A 24,941-nucleotide genomic window follows, 5' to 3' on the forward strand; every position below is an offset into this window, starting at 1 on the left:
AAACAACACACCCCAGAAGAAAAGATCTGATGACATGCACGTTAAAAAGACATTTTTGGGGCAATGGTTTCTGACCCAAATCAATGCATACTAGGTTATCAGAATTTAAAGGGGAACTACTGTTTTTTACAACTTGGGCCTTATTTCTGGCATAAAATATGATTGTTTACTCACCCATAAAACTTTTGTGTCATTTGTAGTCAGTCAGGAGATATTTAGATCTGCGTATATCCATATAGTGGGAGTGAATGGGGCACCGAAACGCAGCCTCTAAATAACGCATTATCTGCCGAAACTCGTTCATTTCACCAATGTTTTGTTATCGTACGTTAGTGCTATTCCCCTTTGAGTCCGGAGTTACCTGTTATCATCATCCGGGGTCTGTAGATTGACCTACAGACCCCGGATGATGACTTCTGACCTGCATGATGTCATCTCTGAACGCCGCGCGCACCCGCAACGGTCGGCTTGTTTACCTGTAATTTGCTACTGCTCGTTTTTTGCAACATGGCTGAATATTTTTCTGATTCTGAGGTTGTGGACGAACCATAGCGGTAGCAAATTACAGGTAAACAAGCCAACCGTCGCGGGGTGCTCAGAGATGGACTCCACGGGGGAATAGCACTAGCGTACGATAACAAAATGTTGGTCAAATGAACGAGTTTCACGGCAGATAATGCGTTATTTAGAGGCTGCGTTTCGGTGCCCCAGTCACTCCCACTATATGGATATATGCAAATCTAAATACACCAAAGTTATATGGGTGAGTAAACAATCGTATTTTATGCTAGAAATAAGGTCCAGGTTGTAAAAAACAGTAGTTCCCCTTTAATACCGTGCATCCCGAGCTCCTAAAGTGGGTGCATATTGGCAGATTTTAACCTTCGTCGCTGTGCAGGAAAGTAGATAAGAGGGAATGTTTGTCAAAAAAAACATGGTGCATGTGTAATTATACCCAGATCAAATTGGGATCACAAAAGGGATCAGATCGGTTGCTTAGATAAAGGTATAGAAATAAGAAAGTGTGAGGGAGAAAAAAAAAAACGCCTCATTTTCGCTTTCTCTTGCTCACTTAATGCACTTAATCACGCCCCCCATCTTTATCTCCCTCAAGCCATTTTACACGCTTGCACACAGAAGCAGGCAACATACATACATACACAACTAAGAGGGTATTTGGAAATGGAACACAGCCTCTCTTGTGGCGCGTGTCACGACATCACGATAAACGCTGCTGACAGGCGAGGGTCGCATTTAACGACAGACATCTGTAAAAAGAAAAAAGAGAAAGAGATTTTCTCCTGTTCAAACAGAAACAACAACAGTGAGGGCGCTGTGTGCATTTGATAACGATGAGGGAGCCTCAAGGACGGAATAAGTCACAGTTTGTACGTGATAGGAACCCACAAACAGTTGTGCATCGACACATAAACTCGCGTGCAGAACTTCCGCACGAGTTTGTGTGATTGAGAGTGACTCGGAGCCCTTGCGGCCCTCGAGGCCAGCTCGGCACTTGGCTTCTTATCTCCCTCTCAGAACCTCGGTCATGAATAAACATCGGCGGCATAAAAATTACCCAATATGAAAATAATATATGAGTGGAATTTGGAGGAGGCAGCTGAGAAGCCACAGCAGGGGAATGGGAAAGTGAATGGATAAGAGTGTGTGAGAGAGAGAGGCTGAAAGGCAGATTGGAGTATAAAGAGTTTCCCCCATCCTGGAATACCCTCAGCGCACCGGGCCAGAGAAATGCCAAATATTTCTTCTTCTTTTTTTCTTTTTTTAACAAGCCTCCATCTCCATCCGTCACTGTATGCTTTAAAATGCCAGTCGTGCCTCTGTGGGCTACTGTAGACTGTTTCGTATTCTCCAGTGCTGTGTTGCCAGTGCGTGTGGGCGTATGTGTGGGGGCTGGAGAATTTTTCTGCTTTTTATTTTTTTTGGTGCTCTCGTTTGTAATGAGCCGTTTCGGCGAAGTACATCCCAAGCTGTTCCTCTCCAGCCGCTTTATCTTTCCTCCTTCTCAGTGGAAACCAGTGCCATCCCTATAAACTAATCGGGCATAACATTGTGACCACCTTCCTAATATTGTCTAGGTCTCTCTTGTGCCTCCATAACAGCTGTGACTAATCGGAGAATGGACATGGGCCTTCTGAGGGTGTCCTGTGGTGTCTGGCAACAGGATGTTGTTAGTGGGGGGGCTTTGGGTCCTATGGGTTGAGGGGAGGGGCCTCTGTGGATCATCCCACTGATACTTGATCAGTTTTGGATCTAGTGAATTTGGAGGCCAGGTCAACACCTTGTGCTGTTTTTTATGTTTGTAGAGATGTTCCTAAAGTGTTTTTGTGTATAAGGATGGCTGCTGCCATCAAGGAGTGTCATTGCTATGAGTTGGGGGGGCCTGGTCTGGTCTAGGTGGGTGCTACATGTCTAAGTAACATCCCCATGAACGAATGCCAGGTCCAAAAGTTTCCCAGCCGAACACTGAATCGTCACAAGATGGTTATTTACTTCTCCTGTCAGTGGTCATAATGTTATGCCTGATCGGTGTAATTTGGCTCTCCTTTATTTTGCTGCCAGAAGAATAATGAGTAGCACGTATTGGAAACATGTGCTCGTGAGTGGATGTGTCAGCCCCGTTATAAGTCGACATCATGACACCTGCTGTCACTGTCCCATCACCGCACACGCCCCCACGCTTCCACACTTCCACACTCTCATGTTTGTCTCGGCACACTGCAGCCGCATTCCTATTCTCCTCCCTTCCTTCTATATCCGTCCGAATTATTATTGTGACTCTTATTATGCACACCACCCCTACCCTCCTCCCTCCCCCTCGGAGCCCGGATCAAGCTGGCATCAGATGTGACAACGTGTTAATCGCCGGCTGTTATGCAGGTCAGCGAGTGTCGCGGTGAAGCCAGTGATCCATTCATGGGCTCGACCGGGAGTCACAGCGGAGTGGCAGCTCTTTTATTTTCCACCACAAAGTCACTTGGATCCTTTTATTTCTCCCTCAACCATTTAGCCATTTCTCTTTTCTGCATCTGTGGACCAGATCATTATCCCTTCCTTCGTATTCCCCTGTTTTCTTCTTCTTCTATTTTATTTTTTATATCTTTTTTATATATTTTTTAAATATTTTTGTCTAATTGCAGTTCTTTTCAGCGTCTCATATTCTTAATTTTGTTCCTTCTGTTTCAAATTAATCTGTTCCTTTCTTCATTTGCTCCTACTTCTTCCTTTAATGCCTCTTTTTTTTAATCACACTCTCTTCTTCCCTTTATTTATTCTTTTTTAATTCTACTTGCCTCCCTCTTGGCATTCCCACATTTGGTCATTTGTTCACAACTACGTCACATGTCTCCATCCTTGCTTTCTTCCCTCCTTTCCCGATCCCTCTTTGTCCCCTGCCTCCACTTGTTTTCTTTCCTCCCCCAGCTTTGTTTCTAATCGATTTCTATACTCGGTGAATAGCATAATTCAGATTTTTAACGTTGGCCCCCCCGGCCATTACAAATAAATGGAGGATGTCTACCGCGTTAGAAAATACTTAAAAACAGTCAGACGAATTTAAACCGGGTTCCGCCTCCGCTCTCCTGCTTGTGGCTGATATGAAATAGGATGGATCACAGCGAGTGCGGCGGCACAGCGCTCTTACTTACTCATTAAACTGATGCTCCCAGACCGACTGATTTAGAGTGGATTAATGAAGGAGCTGCCTTTCTTTTTTTTTTTTTTTTAAATTTCACACTGAATTATTTGCAGTTAGCGAAACACTTAATGTGAGCTCGAGTACATCTGCTGGATGTGCGTGCGTGCGTTTGGTGAGGCCTTTTATATCGTGCCGTGGTGACTGTGTTGCCGAATTGGCTAAATGTTGGTGTGTGTGTTTTTTTTGTGTATTATGCATTATGTCCCCCAGCATCTTAACTGTGGGGATGTGTGCACGGAAACTGGGTCAGACAGTTGTAGGAGTGCGTGATCCTCTGCCAGGAGCTGCCGTAGAAAAGTCTGACACATCTGACAGATTTTCCTGGCAGGAGAGGTATTTATGAATTTGAGAAGACATGCAGGAGTAGAGGTGAGACAGCGGGGCATGTGATGTATGCAGTCATCATAGATGGGGGAAGGGATGCAAGCAGATATAGTGATATATATACACACACGACCTCACTGTCTTATTTGATTTCTAACATTTGAGGAAGGCGCAGAGGTGAGAGGGCAGAGAGCAGACGTGCAGTAGTGTGGGCTTGCGGTAAATGCATGAATGGATCCCTCACAAACATTAAGACAAATACGAAGATCTCCCCGCACACATGTGCACACGCAGAAGTCCCAGACCCAATTAGTCCGGTCTGGTAACTGTGTCAGTGTGTTACTACCCATTCCCAGGCCTTTAGGGTATTGGAGCCATGTACTGTAAAGTCTTACTCATGCATGTAAGGTCACAACTACATCAGCCTGCTCATGCTCAAATACACAGCCCTGTCCCCACCCTCCTCCTCCCGCTTCTGTCTCTACATGCGGACGGCAAAAGTGTATTTGTATAATTTCTGTGTGTTTGTGTGAAGACACAAGTTCCTAGTGTGTGTCGCTGGGTTTGTTTGTGGCAAAGTGTTCCTGCATGTGCCCGTGCAAAGTATACATGTGGGGTAAATGCTAATGGCGCGCACATCGTTTGTGTCTCCTCCGTTGCAGGGATGCATGAGGAGACAGCCGCGTAGACGCATCCAGTCTAATTGGAGAAGTGATAGAGAGAGGTGGAATGAAAGGCTTGCATATATTTCCCGCTCAGCGGAGGTTTTCTTTACGCTGTCACATGAAAGCGTCGCAACTCGGCAAAGTCAACTTTCGAGGAATTTTTAGCTACAGTTTTGCTTTTAACTCCGCCGTGGACGAGTTTAATGAGTATTCGGATAACCTGACAATGCAGCTCAAGAGAGGGGCACCAAATTGTCATGGCCTCGCGTATTAAGGCAGAGCCTTCCTGTGTGGAGAGTGCATGTTCTCCCCGCGTCTGTGTGGGTTCTCTCCGGGTACTCCGGCTTCCTCCCACCGTTCAAAGACATGCTCATTAGGTTAATTGGTGATTCTACATTGGCCGTAGGTGTTAGCATGAATGGTTGTCTGTCTCTCTGCGTTAGCCCTGCGATAGACTGGCGACCTGTCCAGGGTGTACCCCGCCTCTCGCTCCCGTGACAGCTGGGATAGGCTCCAGCCCCAACGCGACCCTCCAAAAGAATGAAAGGTGTTGTTCTGCAATTTAAACGGTTTCCCAGATGGCTCACAGTAACAGGCTTTCGTCTTGTGTTTTTTACCGCTGGGGCTCAGTTAGCTAGCGATCATGACATTCCTGCAAAATGCAGTGTCTGAATGCACTTGGCATGCATTTTAATGGTAATCCCACTTATAGTGTTGTAAGTGCAATAGCTAAATTGAAACTGTTTGAATTCATTCCACATCATTAACCCCAGTGCTTCAGCTCTTCAGACTGGATTTTCTGCACCTAAAATGATACGGGATGCACTTAATCCCATGATTTTTAATTAATACTAAGGTTGTTGTCTTTGCATCTAGCTGAAGCAATAAATGGCAAACATCTAGTGATTCCTGGTAGTATTGCTGCCCAAGTTGGACAACTAAAGACAACTACTCAACGCAATGTTGGAATTTCTGGTTAGCCTGCTAATAATCTACACATTGAACAGGTCCCCTTAGTCCTCGCTGCAACAGTTTCCCTCCTTGAGAAATTTACCAGGAGCCGCCACTGATATAGAGAGAGATGTCTTACTAATTATTGGATGGATCGCTATGACATTTGACAGACACTCAGCTCCCTTTTAATTGTCAAGTAGCTATTTTGGCTTTCAACCAAACTGCTGCTAGAACAATGGCATTCCCATCAACTGCTTTTATGCACTGCATGGTCATTGTGAGCACACTGTCAACGCCGCGCTCAAAGCTCCCTCGCAAAGCTCCCAGCATGATGACGTTAGACCATCAGTTTGAAAAAGGGAAAAACAAAAATGGAACATCTACAGAAGCAGCTTGGTTAAAACTCTTCTATAAAGCAGCCGTTGCCTTGTGGTGCCAAGACAACCCTATGAAATGTCAGGCTTCCAGCTGGGTAAGACATTTATTACCTTCCATAGCCTGTGGGTGAAATGGCAAGACGGGTAGCAAATATATTTAACACAGTATATATTCAGCTGAGGGAAATAAATCAGTAAATTCTGGTTGTGGGTGTTATGTTTCTATCATTTACCATGTCTGGCAAATTGCAAAAGGCACCGTCTTGTTCCAGACTCCTAGGTAGAACTCCTAGGTTGGAAATAAAGCTCAGTGAGTACAACATCGTAGAAATGTCAGTCTTAGCCTCCAGCTCTGGCGGTAGACGGCTGACTGGCACATTAAGGCTGGTTATCGACTGGCGTCCAGAGGAGCCCGCTGCAAGGTCCGTGTCTGGTGGGTCGACAAATGACAGGATTTCTGACGTGGTTTAATGGGCCCTTGTGAGACTGAGAATTTAATTCGCCGTGGATCCCGGGCTGAACATTTTTAACAACCGTCACGCCATGGGAATACTTCGTAATTGGTGAAGCCCAACAAGAGAGATGTTAAACAGGGGTTCTCTAACTCTTCCAGCAGTGAACCGTGATCAGGGCCCACTTTCTCCACCAATCATAACCAGAGGGTTTTTGTTTTAGTGCAACAACCCTTCCAGGCTAAAAAGAAATTAACGTTTTAAGAAAGATAACCCCTACAACTGATTGGACTGAGCGCAACCCTTTAGAATCCTAATCCTAGGATCCTAATCCCTCATTCAAGAAACTGAGAGCTGAGAGAAAATTCAGAATATAAGCCCCGTATCCGCTGTGTAAAGGTTGAGAACGAGCCGAGTGAGACGGCAGTGTAGGTAGAATGATAGCGACAAAGTGAGATAAAAGTGGAGCTGCGGACAAAGGGCTTTTGTGCAGTTCTGCGGCGGTAAATCGGTCCTGAAAAGGACGTCAGCAGCTTCCCCTGGACAGCCGCTCTCGCACATTCACACAGATACGGGCGCGCGGTCACAAAAATAGACACACGGGTACAGACAGCTCAGTCCGCATTTTCTGTTGCCTCCCGCAGTCACACACACACACACACACACACACACACACACACACACACACACACACACACACACACAGAGAGACACACACTTGTTGTGTTGTGCTTTCTGGGCCACCAACGAGAGCGAGAGAGAGAGAGAGAGAGGGGAGAAGACAGAGGGAGAGAGAGAGATGCTGGCTTGCTGAGTGTGAGTCATGGACAGGCTGACTGTCCTCAGGCCTCGGTACACCATCTGCCCCCCACCCACCCCACTACCTCTACAGCCTCATCACACAGCTCAGCGCTCCACAGAGCTGGACACAAAAATATGCACACATGCCGAGGCAAACACTCATTCTGCATGCAATCAAAAAGAAGAAATGCGCAAACTGACATCCAAAAGGACGCACAGCCTCACGACATCTGGATCACGCGCTGCTTTTACTCATACTCAAGAACATATTTTGTCAAAAAGTACACGTTTGCAGAATTCTTTCCGCACACACACTCAAACCGCAGCCAGAGATGTCTGCTTCCCTGCAGGTCATCTGGGATTGACCAAGATTTCAGCAGAATTCATTATGGAAACCCGATCCCAGCCCACGGGAAGCGAGCAATATGTTGCACGGCAAATGCGCCTGCGCTCCATCCGTCTGGATCTGTGCATTTCAGTATGTCAGTGTGTCAGCGTATGAATGAGCGCGGAAGTTCTCATAACCGAGGAATCAATGGAGGAGATCCTTTTCATTAGGCTAGCGGTAAAAGGTGCAGCGGCATTGACCCCCCTCTCTCTCTATTTTGAGCTCCATCCGCCCGCTGCTCCGCTTTCAATTACCACAAGATGAAACCTCAGTTAAGAAGTCTTATGTTTGTTTTGTTTTTTTTATTCAATAAGGTTATTAATGTTACACATCACCACAGATAGAAAACATTAGTCCATAAAAGAGGACTGTGGAATAATAACAGCGTTAATAATATTAGGTAATGTCAAGTAAATTTTTTTTTACAGTCAAAACGGGGCAAAAAGTAGTACGATAATCACCTGTCCTGTCAAAAGGTGTCGGCTCAGACTTTGAAGCACAGAAGTTCTTTAAAAAAAAAAAACACGCTCGTACACACATGCAGCACAAACCGACGAGCAACTTTATCTACCAGCTTCCTCTCATCTGAGGAGCGCCACTACGAAATACAACTTGTTCCATTTAAACACAGCCTCTTCCTAGCACAACTTTACAATATCAGTTCATGGACCGTTAAGATGTCGCGGTGAATGGGCGGGAATCGTCGTCATCTGCGCGCTCGAGCCTGTGTGACGGTTAAAGCGCGATCAAATCGTGGAGTGGAGTGAAGCACTTGCAGTTGAATGAAAAATGAAAGGTACCAGAAAACAGCTTTATACAACATAGTTTAAATACACAAAAGAGGCAGCGGTGTGCAGGAGGAACACCAACAGGTTATTCACATCCTCCTTACCTACGATTGAAAGCGTGTAACCAGGCCACTTGATAGTTTCGCATGACACGTTTTGATAGTGACAAACCACAATTTACCTGAGCCCAGAGCAAAATATTCAAATTTCTTGTTTTGTAATTACAAACCAAACATTCAATGAAACAGAAAAAAGTAATAAAATCCATAAATGTTTGGCATCCTTACTTGACCAATGACTTATTGTATCAAATCATTACCCTTGACTATTTTTTTTCAATAAAACTTTTGGTTTATCCTCGAAACATCCTTTGACATAATGATCTTCAGTCTTGGTCCACTTATTCACTTGTACTGGAGCCTTTCCACTAGCCTTTCCCCGTCCACTGGGAACTGGTTATGCTATGGCAAAAGATCTGCCGAGTCAATCAAATCGCTTAGGCGGGCTTTAGAGGAGTAACATCAATGTAGTGATCCACGTCGTCAACAAAATGGGCCCAATTAGTTGTAGGACTACCCATTTTTTTCTGTATCAGTTGAAACCAGGGTAGCTTTCTGCTACATTATGAGGTGCTCATTAGCAGATGTATGCCCATAGTTTGTCTATGGCAACTGACAAAACAAAAATTTTTGATGATCGTGTGGTGTGGGTTACAAACAAGTGGCAACCCTTATCAATAAAAAAAGAAAAGCAAATGCTAAGAGCCAAAAACCACTGCTCCTGAAATAGCCATTCTGAGCCTATTAAGCAAATAGACTGTATAAAAAATGGACGCCATGACAGCTACTCCAAATTGAAGCCAGCGCATGTGGAGCTCCCCCTGGTGGCTGGCTGCAGTATAGGTCATAAACTCCTCTGTCTTAGTAGATGGGACTTGGGCCGAACCAAAACACTAAGGTACACGTGAGGAAGAAGAGACGCATTGTCCATTTTTTATACAGACTATGCTCCATGTTAAAATGCCCAACTTTGCAGCAATCAAGTTGTACAGTGTGGTTGTTGCATTTATATCAAGGCTTGAAGTTACACCTTATCAGAGGAATGCTGATTTAAAAGACAAGTAGGTGCTCAAGACATGCACATGCCAAGAATCTAGCAAGGAACGGCTGTAGCCTCACAACCGTGCGTCCAATCTTTATAATCCGTTCATGGTTAAAAGCGCCAGAAAAAGTGAGCAAGTGGACCTTGTTTTAAAAAAAAAAAAAACAATCTAGAAGAAGGGCAACTGGACTTTCTTGAAAACAATTTACCACTGAACTAAGTAGCTTCTTCAGTTCTAAAAGACTTCTATGGCGTATGGGTTTGAATAGGAACATTCATAGGTGTAGCCCATCTGAAACTTGCGTGACTACGGTGGACCTTTACATTTTTTTTAATTCTGGTGTCCTTTAGTAGTTTTATTTGACCGTTTACTAAACTGGGAATTCATTTTATGTAAAAAAAAAGAGCAATAAAAAAATCTTAGAAACACTTTCTAAATAAGGCATAGTTAATAAAGGGTCGACCAGTAACAGACCGGCAATCTCTCAAGACCTAATCTCAAGGATTAATGGGTATTGGAAATCAATGCATTGAGCCTGGAGCTGTAAGTATTACTAAGTTGTGAATAAACAGATCTGGGTCTTCCTTGATAAACCCGATACAGTAGCTTAATCAACAAAACATGGCTGCACTCTAACGAAAGATTTTATTTTATCTTTTTTTTAGTCTCATCCAACCAGCACCTGCTTTACGCAATAGATTGGTGGTGAGCTGAACAAGTGTCCGGGCAGCTTTCCATTAAAATTCCTGTCACTATTGTGATTTTCCGAGGGGCCAAATGCGTAGAGCGTGCTAGCATGGTTTGATAAACAAACGCTAATCTCCTTAGCGTAGCTTCATTCTCCGTTCGGGTTGCACGGTTTCGCACATACCAAACAGAGACCGTCTGCCTGGCTCGCTCTTCTCTGCTCTGCTCTGCCCAGCCACCCTCCCCATTTTAGAACAATTCTCTTTCCGTTCCACCGCCTCTCATGTTCAAAACAGTAATCCGTTCGGTGACGTCTGTATAAGGGTGCCCAACTGTGCACGATCCTCCTTATATCCACCCTTCCTTCACGCTACCCATCTCTCCGGTGGATACTGACACACTTGCTAGGCGTCAAACGCAAAAATTCCCCATTCGGTTTGTTTATTCAGAGTGGGTACAAACGCTCATGCTTTTGTGAGTTGTGGCTAATACTCTTGAACCTGCGGCCCGACTTCGCTGCATCCTGTACTCGTGGCTGTTTGGCTCTTCAATGGAAGAGTTTTTTTTTTCTTTTCAGCTGGTCGCGAGAGCGAATTCTCCGCGCGTAATCGCTGGCAACCTCAAACAGCTGCACCAGTGTAAGAAGAGCTAGTATTGCCTGTAGTTGTTTTGTTTTCTCAGTCTTATCCCCGCTCTCAAGGGGAAGCTTGATTTAGCAAATCCCAGACCGTTCATTGTGATATCTCTCTTTCAGCTGCAGCCTCTTCAGTTCTTTCTCTGAATGTGAAACACACAGAGCATGTGCGAGCTGAAACCGGAGGTGAACTAGGTTTTTTTAAATCTTATTTTTCACTCTATTTGAGTCGCTATTCTTCCATTGTCTGTTCTTTTTCCAGTCAGGGCCGCCGAGCTGCTGCAGCGGACAGTGTGTGTGAGCAGGGGAAATAAAACAGATCCCCGCTGAGTTTGGAAGCTGCCAGACCTTCTCGGAGTCCCCGCTGGATTCAGTGTCTCTCAACTTTTATGTCATAATTCAGAAGTCACAAATCTCCATCTGCCTCTCACAACCTGCTTTGTTTCCCCGTCTCTTTCAGCTGAGTATTCTCAAGTACAATCTCTGATGTTACTAAAATGTCTGTCGCCTTCCGCCTTTCACTATAACATCCGCTCATTTTGCATCGTCTTGTAGTAGTGCTCCTGCTCGGCGTGGCTGCGGGCGGACCCGGAGGGCCGGCGAGGCAGGGTGGAGGAGCGGGACAGCGCCTGGTTGTGGCCGTCTATCAGTAAGTCAGGATGGGGAGGCGGGGGAAGCATGCTGGAGCAGGACGGGTGAGGAAGTGGCGGCATGGCGCAGTGGTGGGGCGGAGGAGGTAAGGGGGAGGAGGACGGATGCGGAGGTAGGGGCATTTGCGAGGAAGACGGGTGAGGAGGTGGGGGCATTTGAGAGGAACACGGGTGAGGAGGTGGGGGCATTTGCGAGGATGACGGAAGCGGAGACATCTGAGAGGATGGGTGAGGAGGTGGGGGCATATGAGAGGGGGCATGGTGGAGGGGAGGAAAAGGCATTGGAGAGGAGCTCGAGTGCGGAGGGGGAGGCAAGGGGGACGAAGAAGAATGAGGAGGTGGAGGAGGAAGAGGGGAAGACAGCAGCTGAGGTGGAGGAGGAAGAGGGGAGGAGGAGGTAGGGAGAGGCGGAGGGGGGAGCTCCGGTCCTCCTTCAGCACTGCCGCTGGCGGACGAGGAGCAAAGAGAGTCCGTTTTCACCGGGAGTGTCCGGTAATCCCTGTAGTGGCTGACGTTGTCCTGCCGCTGCAGCGACGCGCGGTGCTTGTCCCCCGCCGGGTCGGCGCTCATCATGTTACCGCTGATGGTGTTCCTCCACTCCCACGGCTTGCCGTTGCTGGCCGACACGCGCACCACCGGGTGGTGGGGGGCGTGAGCGTCGATCGTGACGATGCTGCCGCTGCCGGCGATGCTCCCCGGGTTGCTCCCCGTGCAGCTGTCGCGATCCGACGGGATGCGGTAGTACGGCGACTCAGAGCAGTTGGAGCCACCGCCAGAGGAGGAGCCACCCTCCGAGGTCTTGGTGGACGAGCTGACCGCTCCGTGACCCTGCTGCTTGGACATGGCTATGACCTGGTGGACAGAGGAGAGGCTCTACGTGACCCATTCAATTACGAACATCAGCAAATTGTTATTGGCAATATGAATCCAGGGTTCAGGGAGTTTTATTAAAGTAAATACTAAAAGGCATAACATACAGTAAGTGACTTTTTAAGATGTTGGTCCAACTATAATTAGAGTCTGAACCCTTATGAGAGTACTTTATATTGGAAACTAATCAGTGAAAGTGGTTCCAGCAGTGTTATTCTATTTTGATTATACCAACAGAATAAATCATAGGTGTGTAGTAGTGTACACAGAGTCTGGCAGCTGTTAAATCTCCTCTCTCGTCTGGCTGCATGCCACTTGAAAGTAAAGCATGACAAATTACTGCTCAAGACGATGTACTTCTGATCATCTGCAGGCATTCATTTTCTAATTTCTAGCTTACCTGCGTGACTCTCTGCTGGCTGGGCGGCTGGCTGGGCTGCGTGTTGGGCACGCGGGGAGTCGACACCGCAATGGGCCCCGCGCCAGGCTCCTTCACCCCTCCCCCCTCCGTGAGTGACAGCCACTTCGCACGGGTCTTGGCGCTCTTAGGGGAGACGGGCGGCGGCCGAGAGGCCTCCTCCGGGATGTGAACGAGCGGGGGCGCTACCACCATCCTGGCTCCGGTCGGCGTGGCGCTGCTGTTGTTGGCTTGCACCGTGGGGTAAAGGGACGACGGCATCCCTTGGTCGCCTGCTTCTCCCGCGGCTCCTTCGCCGCCTCCTCCTCCTCCTCCATCCCTGCCGTCCTCCTCCTCGTCTCGTGAGCTCTGGCTGCGCAGCTCCAGCGAGCGCTGCTTCCACTCCGACACCAGCTGCCGAGACCTCTGGGGGTCAAAGGGCACGTGGAAGGTCATGTGGCGCTGCGTGGGGACGGGCTCCTCCGAGGGAGAGATGGGACTGTTGCCGTTTGCAACCCGGGGCAAGGTGTTACTGAAGGTTACCATGGTTTCCTTGCCCATGGGACCGCGGGTTGCCAGGAGCTCCACGTCAGCGCTCGCTCGTTTGAGGGAGGCCAGGGACGCCTTCTCCCTCCTCACCTTACTGCGGGCTCCGGACCCCAGCCCCGCCCCGAGCTCCTCCCTGCTCTCAGACACCCTGGGAGTCTTCCTGTACAGGGAGTCATGGCTCCTCTGGCTTAACACTCTCAGGCCGTCCTTCTGCTGCGATGTGGTCAGTCTCTGCAAAGCGGGAGCATCTTCCTCTGACGCTTTGAAGTTGCCAACTGCGTACACAGCCTAACAGAGGAGAGGAGAATAGAGGAAAAACAGATGAGGAGATAATAGCAGTCAAAATCTAAACAAAAAGACAAGAGCATGAAAACGTATTCTCTTTAATCTCTGCGAGGGAACTATTTCGATCTTCTTATTAGTATCGAGCGTGTGCATGAATAGGCATATCTCCTTCCTCTTGTTTCATCTGAGGTCAGCATGAATCACTGTCTCCGTCCTCCATAATGACGGAAGGAAGTGCTCCCCCTCTTATGGAGAAAAAGACGAGAGGGAGATGGAAAGGGAGGGGAGGAAAGAACCGTGGAAAATGGCAACGACAAGTTTTCTCAAAACGAAGTGTGAAATTGTTCCAGAGAATTCTTATCGGATTATTCTTTCTCTCTCTCCCTTCCCTCCATAATAGAAAAGGCTATATATAGGCCGCCAAATAAAAAAAAAAGAGAGAGGAGAGTATGGAAGCCACACAGAGAGGAGAGGTGATGAAAATAAGATGGTGTTAGAAGAATACAACGGGATGATATAGTCACTGCAAAACAACTAAACCCACTTTATTTCAAAAATAAAAAAGTAAAAAAATCAATTTGTGTTGTCTTCCGTCATTCCCACCGTGCTGCATGCTGACTGTTAACTACTCCCTGGGGGATCAACAAATCCCTAAATGCACACAAACATATGCTGGCACCCAATCCACAAACCTAAAACAGCAATCAGTTTCAAGACCGTTTCACTTGTTCAAACGCCTTTTAGCAAATTACACTCCCGTAAAAGGTGTAATTATCTTCAATTAATCCAGTGTGTGTTTAATCAGAGTACACCGGCACTTTGGGCGATACACGTCCTCATGCACTAACCAGGTAGACTCCAATGCCGGCCCCTATGAGGTATCCCACGTAGACGTCTATCGGGTGACTGCGGTGTTGGGTGATCTGCGTCAGGCCGGCGAGGCCCGCCGCCATGCAGAAGGCAAAGACCAGCAACGGCTTCAGCAGCTTGGTCGCGCTGTTGATGCTGGCATTGAAGTACATCTAGGGGGAGAAACGCACACGGATATTAGGCAGAATGTTTAGACATACACCGATCAGCCACAACAATAACACCGCTGACAGATGAAGCGAATAACGTTGACCATCTTGGGACAAGACAATGTTGTGGATGTTACGGCCATCCCCAGCAGGATGCAGCCTGAAACAGGGACACACACAAAAACGGTTAAAGAACAACTAAAAAAAACTCATTAGATCCCAAACTGATCAAATATCTATGGGATGATCCACAGAGGCCCCTCCCCTCAACCCATAGGAACCAAAGGCCTCCACTAACAACATTCAGAAGGCCCATGTCCATTCTCTGATGAGTCAGAACTGTGTTGGAGGCACAAAGGAGACCTACACACGTTATGCCAGAGGTTTTTGCTTCTGCTGAGGGTACAATGTGAGAGTTGAAAGTCAGAAGAAAGTCAGTGTGGCGAAACAGCTGGCCCGATCCGCTCTCAAATATAATTGATTTGCCTATCAGCACCCCTTAAGCCCAACAGATTGGATGCTGTTTTATCTGCAGAAAATCTGAGATGCAAAAATGTGGGGTTTCAAACTGGCTACACTATTACTCGGCCCGGTCCAGTGACTTCCTTCACTCTCCACCGGATACCTGGCAACCGCTCAGTCACAAAACAAAACACCAGGTAGTCAACGAGCCGGGCAAAGACACAATGTGCTGTAATGTCCTTTATATAAAACTTACGGAACGGTATCGACCACCCAATCTATATGTTTCGCTTGCTTGTGACAATTCCCTCGAAATGAGATTCCGGAGGCGATGCCACCTGGATGCTGGACTTTTGCGTGCTCATTGAAAAATTTGCATTCCACATAGCCGGTTCGTGAGATGGGAAATTCTTTGCCAATAACTTGATGAGTGAGCAGGAAAAGGCAAGGAAAGGCAGATAACAGATTTACATTGCCTGTGCAATGACTCAGACTCCTCAGACAACCTCAGACTCGTCGCATGCACACCATATTTTGATTACGTAAAGTAAAAGACAGATGAGTGACAGAAAAGCACACTCTGCAAACAGGCTTATTCGTTTAGTATTGGGAATAAAAATGCTGCTTTCCGCGAAGCATGGAGGAAAATCTGTCAGAATGGAGACATTTCAGCTATATCCACTGCAGCGTCTGCACTGTGAGGCCATCTTCCTTATGTTCCTCAGGCGTTCCATCCAAAAATTACTGAAAGAAGGGCGAATGGACTTGTAGAAAACCGTTTTCGGATATGCCATGACCTGGCGGACTGTGAACCTTCAGACTTATGTGTTTGACTTTGTTTTAATTGTGCTGAGCAGTAATAAAATCCATTACCCTACATCGGTACACGCAGTAGACATCATGCTGTAACTCAAACTCAAACAGCTGCTTTCCTCCTCCTCCTCCTCCTCCTCCTCTTGCCTTTGCCCATCAGAAATCTGTCCAGTGAGCTCTAATGAGCGCACCCAGGGCTCGGCGAGGCATCAGCGATGCGGCCGGTAGCTCGCAATAAATAGCCATCGGTGGAAGGGTGTCTGTGCGCGTGGGAGGGTGTTACCGCATCGGAAAAATGACAGGGCTACGATGCCCGTACAGTTCACATGCCGTTGCAGTCGGAGGTGGACTGCAGAACAGCAAAAAAGCTAATACAGGATGTAACAATGCACACCAGAGTCAGACCTCGAAAGGCCGTTGCTGTTATTTTATTACAGCCCGAGGATGGTTTGCAATCCATAAATCTCTCTGTGAGTAAACAGCGCCACACAATTAATGTATGTATGACAGTATTTCCTTCAAGCAAGAAGTCCTCTGATACACAGGAACTAGTTTTATGATGCTGGAGGCAATGTTTTTTATTGAAGAAGTAGTTCTGGATAGTTAAAATGAATGCAGATAACTGAACAGATAGATACATGCCGTAAACACCATCATACTACGTACTGCAAATGTACAGGAGTAATGATGCTTCCCTCTGGAGCGACATACATAGACAGACAAACAAGCAAACACATTACACCAACACAGGAAGTCAAAGGAAGCGCTTACAGAGATGTATACCGCGGCGAAGCCAGAGAGCGTCGCGTGCTGGGACGGAAATGTCTTCCTGAGGGGAGAAAGAGGGAGAGTTAGGCGTAAAAGAAAAAAAAAAAAGAGAAAGTCTGTGTACTCGGTGTGCGTTTAGTGCCTCTTGAATAAACCCGAGTAAAACTGTCATGGCCGCTCATGTTGTGCGGGGTGCCAGGATTGAGTTTGACATTAAAAACTTGTGCCCCTGCCCGGCCGGGTGTTTGTCAAACTGAGCGAGCGTCCTTGGATGTGAGCATTAATGAACAGACACGGAACGCCGGCGGGAACCAGCGGGAACATCAGGGGAGAGTGAATGAACCGAGGTCAACGCTGCTAATTTAGAGTTTACATTTTGGTCTGTGTGCTTATCCTTGCCTTGCGCTGCTGTGTTTACCTAGTCCCACTTTTTCAGGGCAAACTTATGTTGACATGTACGGGTTAGGTAAGTGTTCCTGTCTTTGGAAAGATCAGTTTGTACTTCCGTAGTTACGGCATTTATGAAGACCCTAACGCCATAAGCGGGGTTTATAACTCTGCGGGACATAGACGCCGTAACCTACGTACGTAACCTACGTACGTAACCTACGTACGTAACCTACGTACGTAGCCAACGGCGGTGCGAGCCATATCTCAAAAAAATTACATAGCTCATCAGTCTTCCTCGCTCTGTAACAACGCCACCCAAATGCTAGTCGGGGCAGTGTCTTTTTTGCCACTCTGGATCATTTTTGTTTCTACTTCCTGCTTCACTTTCAGCAATGGCAACTGAATTTCACTGAAATTTTCTCCGAACACAAGTCATGCAAATGTCTGTATCTCTGTATCTCTTTATTGATCCAAAACAATCAACTCAAAAACTGTGGAGATGGAGAAGCAGATGGAAATACTAAAGCGGAAACATGCTAGTACCAAGCGGACCAATCACAGCTCTTGCGCTCTGCGTCGCCGCGTCGCATAGTCACATTTCTGGGGAGGTGCAAGTCAACTATGGAGAAGGGTCTGTGTTGTCGCCGTAGCCTCTACGTCAACGACGGCGAAAGTTTCAGTCGCCATTGTTGAAAGTAAGGCAGGAAGTAGAAACGAAGATTAACCCAACTGGCAAAAAACACACAGTGTTGACTAGCATTTAGGTGGCGTTTTTACAGAGCGAGCCAGACTGACGAACGCACAAGTATAAATGGCTCGTTATGGCGCAGGCTACGTACGTAGGTTACGCTGTCTACCTCCCGTACAGGTATAAACTACACTTTACTGAGCATACCTTGGTTTATCCTTAAGGTCTGTTTGAGGCCTTTAGCATTTAATGCTTAGGGGTATTTTAGGTTAATTATTGAGAACATCAATTTAAAGAAAATATATTATCCAAACAGTCTAACTATTCCTATTCCTTCCTGGGGTTAGGATTTAGGAAAGGGATTATGCCAATATAAGTCCCTAACCCCCCTGAGTACCCTACACGCATGTGCATTTATACTACCAGGATTATCCCCATATCAGCTCTGTTGAGCTGTAATCTTTCCTGTGTGTATGCTCTTACTGTGCCTCTCATATCGCATACAGCTTGTCTGTCTGACCCAGGTCTTCTTGTTATAAACAGCGCCGCTAACAAGCATCTTCAAAAGCTAAACTTAGCCGTAGCACCTGCAAGGGAGGTACTGTAGCGCAGCTGAGCGGAACGAGAACTTGCACGAGAAGTCTTGTACAAAGAAACGCTTAACTTTACCAAGACGCAGATAATTAATAAGCAAAATAAGCATTATTTTGAAACACCGGCCGTGACAATGGCAGTTTTTCTCCTCATCTATTTTAATCTTGTATAATCCTCTTCAGATGCAAATTAGTTTTGATGACTCCTCGTCTGCTATACTCCTGCAAGATAGTCGTTTGTAAGAGCAGTCAGTACACCGTGCAAATTCTGTAAAGCCTTTTATCATCATAATACATGTTTATTGGCCTATTCGGAGGCACATCTCGACTGCAGGCATATGCACTATATACCAACTAGCAAACATTAGATTATTCTTATTAGAGGCATCAATGAAGTAGGTAAAAGAGCTTATAAGAAAAAAGGTAATATTCTGTGCAAATAAAATGATCATTGACCTTGAATAAAATGATCACTGACTCCACATCATCTGTATGTATAGTAGGTTTTCATACAGGGATGCAAAAGTCTTGCAGACGGAGATATTCCGGATGTTTTTAGACATTTTTAACCATAAATGTGCGTCTTACCTAGCTGACATAATGGCATACAGGTCTTTCCCCATGCAGATGTCCTGTGTAACGTAGGCATTGTTGTCACATGATACTCCCGGCACCGTGTAATTGGGCTGGCAGACGGTGAGGAAGAAAGGGGTGTGGTAACCGGTGGCTAACTGGATGACATCTGTCACCAGGGCTGTTGCCAGGAGACCAAACACATGGACACCTGAGGGAGAGAGGTAAGAGGCAGAGATGGTGAGGAGGCCTCGGTGAATGAACTAAAAAGCCCCCAGTGGTTTCCTCACATGAAGCCGTTCATTTATGAACCTGTACGGGGAAAAAAAACAAAAAAAAAAACAGTCTTGGCTCAAACCTGAAGTGACCCCGCAAGCCTTCGGTTTGTTCTGAAGTTAAATTGACTACTCTTTGCACTTCAAAGCTCAAAGTGCGCCTCCAGATATGTCCTGTAGTGTATTATATCGTCCCCGTTTCATTTCAAGTCACCCTTCATTTCATGCATGTAATTAGCTTATTTGTCTGCACTAAAAAGTGCAATAAAGTTGGGGGCACAGCCGGCGAGAGGTATAATTTGTCTGCTCTAAAAATTGATTTCCACCTTAAAAAACAGCAGACAGCCATTTGCTCCTAACTACTGACATATGACACCGTTAACTTTGTGGTTTGCCTGACAAACCGAATACACTACACATTTCATAACACAGAAAAAGGAGCACATAAAACTGAAAAACCTTTCAAATTAAAAGCAAACAGCCATTTGTTCCGAACCCTTACACACGCGACCGTAATGCGCTGTGCATAACGATGCAACCTCAAAATCCCACCCAAAAAACCTCAAAAGGACCGGTATCTGGACGCACCGACGAAACGCACGGTCCTGCGTAGGAAGGAGTTGAAGCTGCAGCCTCCAGCATTTATACTGCCCTCCGTCTTGGGGCAAGTCTTCAGTTTGGACTGCATACAGTACATGAGGCCCTCCCCCATCATTATCTGCAGACAGAGGGAGAGAAAAAGAGCGTAGACACGGAAGTAAACATCTAAAACAAAAAGAGAAAAACGTGTGAAAGTGTTATTAATGTCCGATATAAATGTCTGTGATTGTGATCTACAGAAAGGGGACGGAGGCAAGGTGCTATTGAATAGTGATCACTTCCAATCGGAGTGATAGATGAGCGTTGCACAAGCCTGCTCGTTTCCATGCAGCTGATGGATTAGCAGTGTGTGTGCGTGTGTCTGTGTGTATTGATTGCAGGGCCCTTGGCATGTTTGATGATGTGTATGGGAATGTCAGGTGTATATTTATCAATGTGTCCATTGATCCTGCGCGTCTGAGAGGAGATTGAATTTCCTTCTTCGTGAGTAGTAGGAGAAGCCGTACATTTGCAAATGAGCCTACGTGCTTGTCCATACAGAAGTGTTTCTGTGGGATGTATGTGTGGAGCGCTCACAAACCCAGGAAACTTCATTAGGCTGGCTGAACCTCTGTGACCGGATTCTTTACTAATGACAGACATGAGGAGATTGCGTTCAGGAACGGATCAAATACAAGCCCTCAGGGAATTAGCTCTCCACAAGCCTTTCAGCTCCATTTAGTTTGTTGTTTTGGTGCTCCGATATTAATTGGTTTCTGGTGTTGTTTGTTTTCAAGTCAACACAAAGCTTAACTGAGGCCTCATGCTATGCTTACTTTGTATTGATGTGGCATGGAGCATGGAATGAAATTCACTGAGCTATGGCGATGATAGGAGAAAAATCAATTGATGGTGGAAAGTAGGCGGGAACCAAGTTGAACTCATCTCATCTTGGAATTGACACCCAATGGAAGCGGCTGACTGACAAAAGATGCAAACCTCGAGTTCCTCAAATGTCGACCATCCACTTTGCAATGCTGGTGGTGGTCTTGGAACCTCGGGTGAACCCAGAATATGAAAAAAAAAGCCGAGTCAACGTCGACTAATCGACGACGGCACACATGAAAACACAGTAGAAAATAATACTTTGCAACAATGAAATCCATATTCTTGACCTGAATACATACTGTATCTTCAAATGCCGTCAACAATAGAGGATTAGATTCATCAACATGAAGAACTCACTACTGGCATGACTGTACAGTGACTCAGTAGCGGCGGTGATTCAGCAAATGGTGCAAGCAACGTTGACCAAAAGGTGATTCATCAGCACGACCGATCCAACCTTCACGTACCTCTACAAAATGAAATCCATATTCTTGACCTGAACACATACTGTAGCGTCTCACACAAAGAATGCTCCTGACGGCCGTAGTGTACGGAAACACCATAAACACCATCAGTCTAACACTTCTAAGCTCAAATACTCAGCTCTACAATAACTTCCGTCTCTCGTGTGGTGCATTCACTGACATCAAGGACAAAAAACACGCTGTACAACCACAGGAACAATGTGTAATAGAACACAACAGAACTTAACATAAACACATGCGTTTATCAATACTGTGCTTTACAGATATGTTTGGCCTATATAAATGAGCACCTTCAATAGCATTTAATAGTATTTCACAGCGTGCTGTATGATAAAAATATTGCGGTACATCTCCGCTAGCTCTTCTTTTGGGCTGGGAAATATACATGAGGGTTTACCTAGGCAACCAGAGCCTTATGAGTCCACTAGCGATCAATAGTCAAAAATTTGGGGGAACCCTGTGCTTGCGTTATATGTCAAACATCCGACTCAGATGCTTCCATCACCCCCAGTCGCATCTACTCGTGTCAACTTGATACCCATCCACTTTGCGCTGCCAACATTTTTTTTTGCTGAATTGTTTTTGAATTTCATTAATTCCATGGTCTCTTTTCGCCACATCATTCCTCGTCTCTTCCTGTGGGTACAACCTCTTTAGCTAAAAAGAAATGAGCGAATTTTTTTATATATGAACGAGGCTATAAATGTCTTGAAACAAGGTCCCAAATTAATGCTAACTCACTCCGCATGTGCTGGATGTGTCAACAGGAAAAGTATTGCATCTCCAAACTACCAAATTTGTTCAGTTGAATAATCGTGATGTCAGCTAAAGTGTAGACTATTAAAAGTAGAATCATTTAAGTTAAATTTACTATGGAAATTGAAAGTAGATAAACAAAAAGGTGGTTTCAGTTTCCCTAAGTTTTCAGTCAGATGTCTCATAAGGCAAAATAAGCGTTCTCTAAAGATGACATTTTTTTAGTCATCATAGTGATACTTAGAAGAAAGCTAGAACTGGTGTTTTTTAAAAATATGCATATCCAGTATTGCAGGCTTTGAACTGCTGTGGGTGTGTAGGCAGGAAGCTGATTTGTGCCGCTCACAGAAAGACGAACAAGCTAAAACCGGGGAACAAGGATGCGGTGATGCGCGCTCCATCCCCGCCAACAATCCTAACGTGTGCGTGCGACGGACTTACGGAAGCCGCAGGCCCAGCGAAGGCCAAACTCAGCAGCATCAGCAGAGGTATGAGCTCATCGCCCGTCTCCACGTAGGGCATGGAGAGGTCACGGTCATGGCAACGGAAGCCAACCATCGCCGGGGACAGCACATCTGTCAGCTCCAGGAAGTACAGGGACACCAAGGAGGACAGGACGATGGGGAGCTGGATGCACACACAGACACACATACCAGGCCAAGGACAAAGCAAAGGGAGAGTAGAATTTAAAATCTGCTTGGGAAAGAGTGCTTCGTTCAACGTTTCATCTTTACAACATACTAATACAAAGATGAACTGTTACACAACATCTTCAACAATAGAGGGTTAGATTCATCAACATGAAGAACTCACTACTGGCATGACTGTACAGTGACTCAGTAGCGGCTGTGATTCAGCAAATGGTGCAAGCAACGTTGACCAAAAGGTGATTCATCGGCACGACCGATCCAACCTTCACGTACCTCTACGAAATAAAAGCACGGCAGGAGCGTCATGCTGTCTTTGGGTGGTTTCTTCTTGCCTTTGTTTTTGGGGGAAGTCATCTTGGGGTGGGACCAGTCACAGCCTGTTGGGATAACAGATTGCGGGGGAGAAAAAGGTCACTGAACACTTTCATGGATTTCCACCATCAATATTTCTGAAAGCCTCCAAAAAAAATAAAACGTCTTTGAAATTCTGCCAGGCCTGGACATGTTTGATGAATGAAACAGTGGCTCATAAAGTTCTCAAAGACCGGTTAAGGCTGCTGCGTCAGCTTTTACACGGCAAAAATTGGAACGCATTAGTTTGGAGAGCGATGAATTGATCAAAACACTGATTTAATGGCTTTGTTATAGTGTTGCTTAGCCTTTGAAACACCCACTCAGAGGCACGTTCAAGGCACTATAACAAGGTTATAGTATTCAGCAAACGGAAGAAACATCCAATTCAAAAGGAAGATTTTTTTTTTTAACATTCAAAGTGGTTACAACAAATTCATACATAGATATCGCCTGCCACCAGTTACCTGTAGGCAATCAGAAGGCCCCAGAAGGAAGCTGGAGCCAAAAGAGCCGAACGGAAAGCTAAACAGAGTTAAATATTCAGAGCTCTCTCTCTACAGGCCCCTATTTTCCCCCTGTAAGTGCCCGTGCTATCTGCGCATCTCAGTCCTCCACCCAATTCTATCCTCCTCTCAAACTCACCCTCTCTGCCTCTCCCTGCCCCATTTCGCTTATCACCTCTTCTCAATCACCTTCCGTCCGTGCCTCCCGCTTACCACCAATCTCACTTCATGTCACCAGTGCTTTCCTCTTGACCTCTTTCCTCTCACAGGACCCTTTCGCTCGCTCATTCTCTGTCATTTCTACCAATGGGAGGATCTGATTTTCTCAGAAGCTTCGGGATTGTCACACCAATACCTGCAGACCCAACTGAAATGATTTTGGATGGGTTTTAGCAGATCATTTTGGCCCTCTGTAATGGTAAGAAATTAATTTTGTCCTCTTTTCTGGAGCATTAAAGGACAAATCTATTTATGCTAATACAGATATAACGTTCTCCATCACTATTACAGAAATGTATATTTTCAGAAAGCTGTCCCAGCATCTTTAACTCTGTTGTCCTCTACCTGCTTTCCTTTCCCCCCTCTCTCAGGCTCTGACACTTTCTCAGCAATTCCTGTTAGTTTTTTTTTTTTTTTTACCTTTCAACATCATTCCTCCTCACCATCTGTCTATTCCTCTTTCCTTACCTCTCCCTCTTCTCACCCCCCCTTTTTTATCTCCATCCTCCTTTCTTTCTCTCTTCCTCTCTCTCTCTCTCTCTCTCTGTGTCTCTCCTAGATAAGAGGGTCCGACCCTGAGGCGATGTGAGGCGCGCAGAATCAAAGACTTCCGCGGTGTAATTTCCATGACCGACAGAAACGTATCGGAGGGAGGAAAAAGGAGAGGATAAGCACAGATCAAAGAAAAAAAAATGATAAAAAAGCAAAATAGTTTAGCTCATGCGTGTACGCGAATGTATTTGTGCGTCTGGAGGTGGGGGAGGAAGGGGAAGGGGAAGGGGAAGGGGGTTGAGGATCAGAGACAGGGGAGCCACTGGGACGGATGGATGGGATACAGCGCGGCTGAAAGCTGCTTAGGAAGACGCCGGGTCCTGGGTCTCACTCTCCCGGCCGCTTGGTCTCAGTGACCTACTCCAGTCAGCACTTAAACCTCACCCCAGTTCACATCACACACAAACACAGACACACATAGAGAATGAGCCTCTTGACTGAAGAAAGGGATTCGTTTATCTATTCCACCAGCATTTGTCCTCTGGGACACTTCGTGTGTGTGTGTGTGCAGAAGGAGCTGCTTGCGCTTGCAAACATCATGCAAGTGTTTGCAAGTGTGTACAGTCGAAGCTGTTTGTGTACAATCTCGGTGCGTGCGTGTGTGTGTGTTTGAGTGAGCTGAGATGGGTTGTATAGCCTGCGGTGGAGAGAAACAGTCTGTCAGGCGGCGAGGAAAATACGAGAGTCAGTGACCACCAACACAGAGGTGGGGGTTGGGGGTGTTAGAGACAGGCTA

At 46.2% G+C, this 24,941-nt stretch overlaps 1 protein-coding gene across 1 annotated transcript; it reads right to left on the reverse strand.

The window, feature by feature from the left end:
• Positions 1–11,408: 11,408 nt before the first annotated feature.
• On the reverse strand, positions 11,409–23,036 carry LOC311505735 (phospholipid phosphatase-related protein type 3-like; the record flags this gene model as incomplete). Its single annotated transcript, XM_084569463.1, has 8 exons — positions 22,851–23,036; positions 22,369–22,554; positions 19,808–19,937; positions 18,960–19,155; positions 16,704–16,761; positions 14,487–14,660; positions 12,808–13,641; positions 11,409–12,389 (listed from the first exon to the last, which is right to left on the reverse strand). Exons 1-8 carry the CDS (start codon positions 22,929–22,931, stop codon positions 11,409–11,411), a joined length of 2,640 nt encoding a protein of 879 aa, XP_084425589.1. The 5' UTR covers positions 22,932–23,036.
• Between the last annotated feature and the right edge of the window lie 1,905 nt (positions 23,037–24,941).

This window comes from Chelon labrosus (assembly GCF_963514085.1).
Source record: "Chelon labrosus genome assembly, chromosome: 20".
NCBI lineage: Eukaryota > Metazoa > Chordata > Actinopteri > Mugiliformes > Mugilidae > Chelon > Chelon labrosus.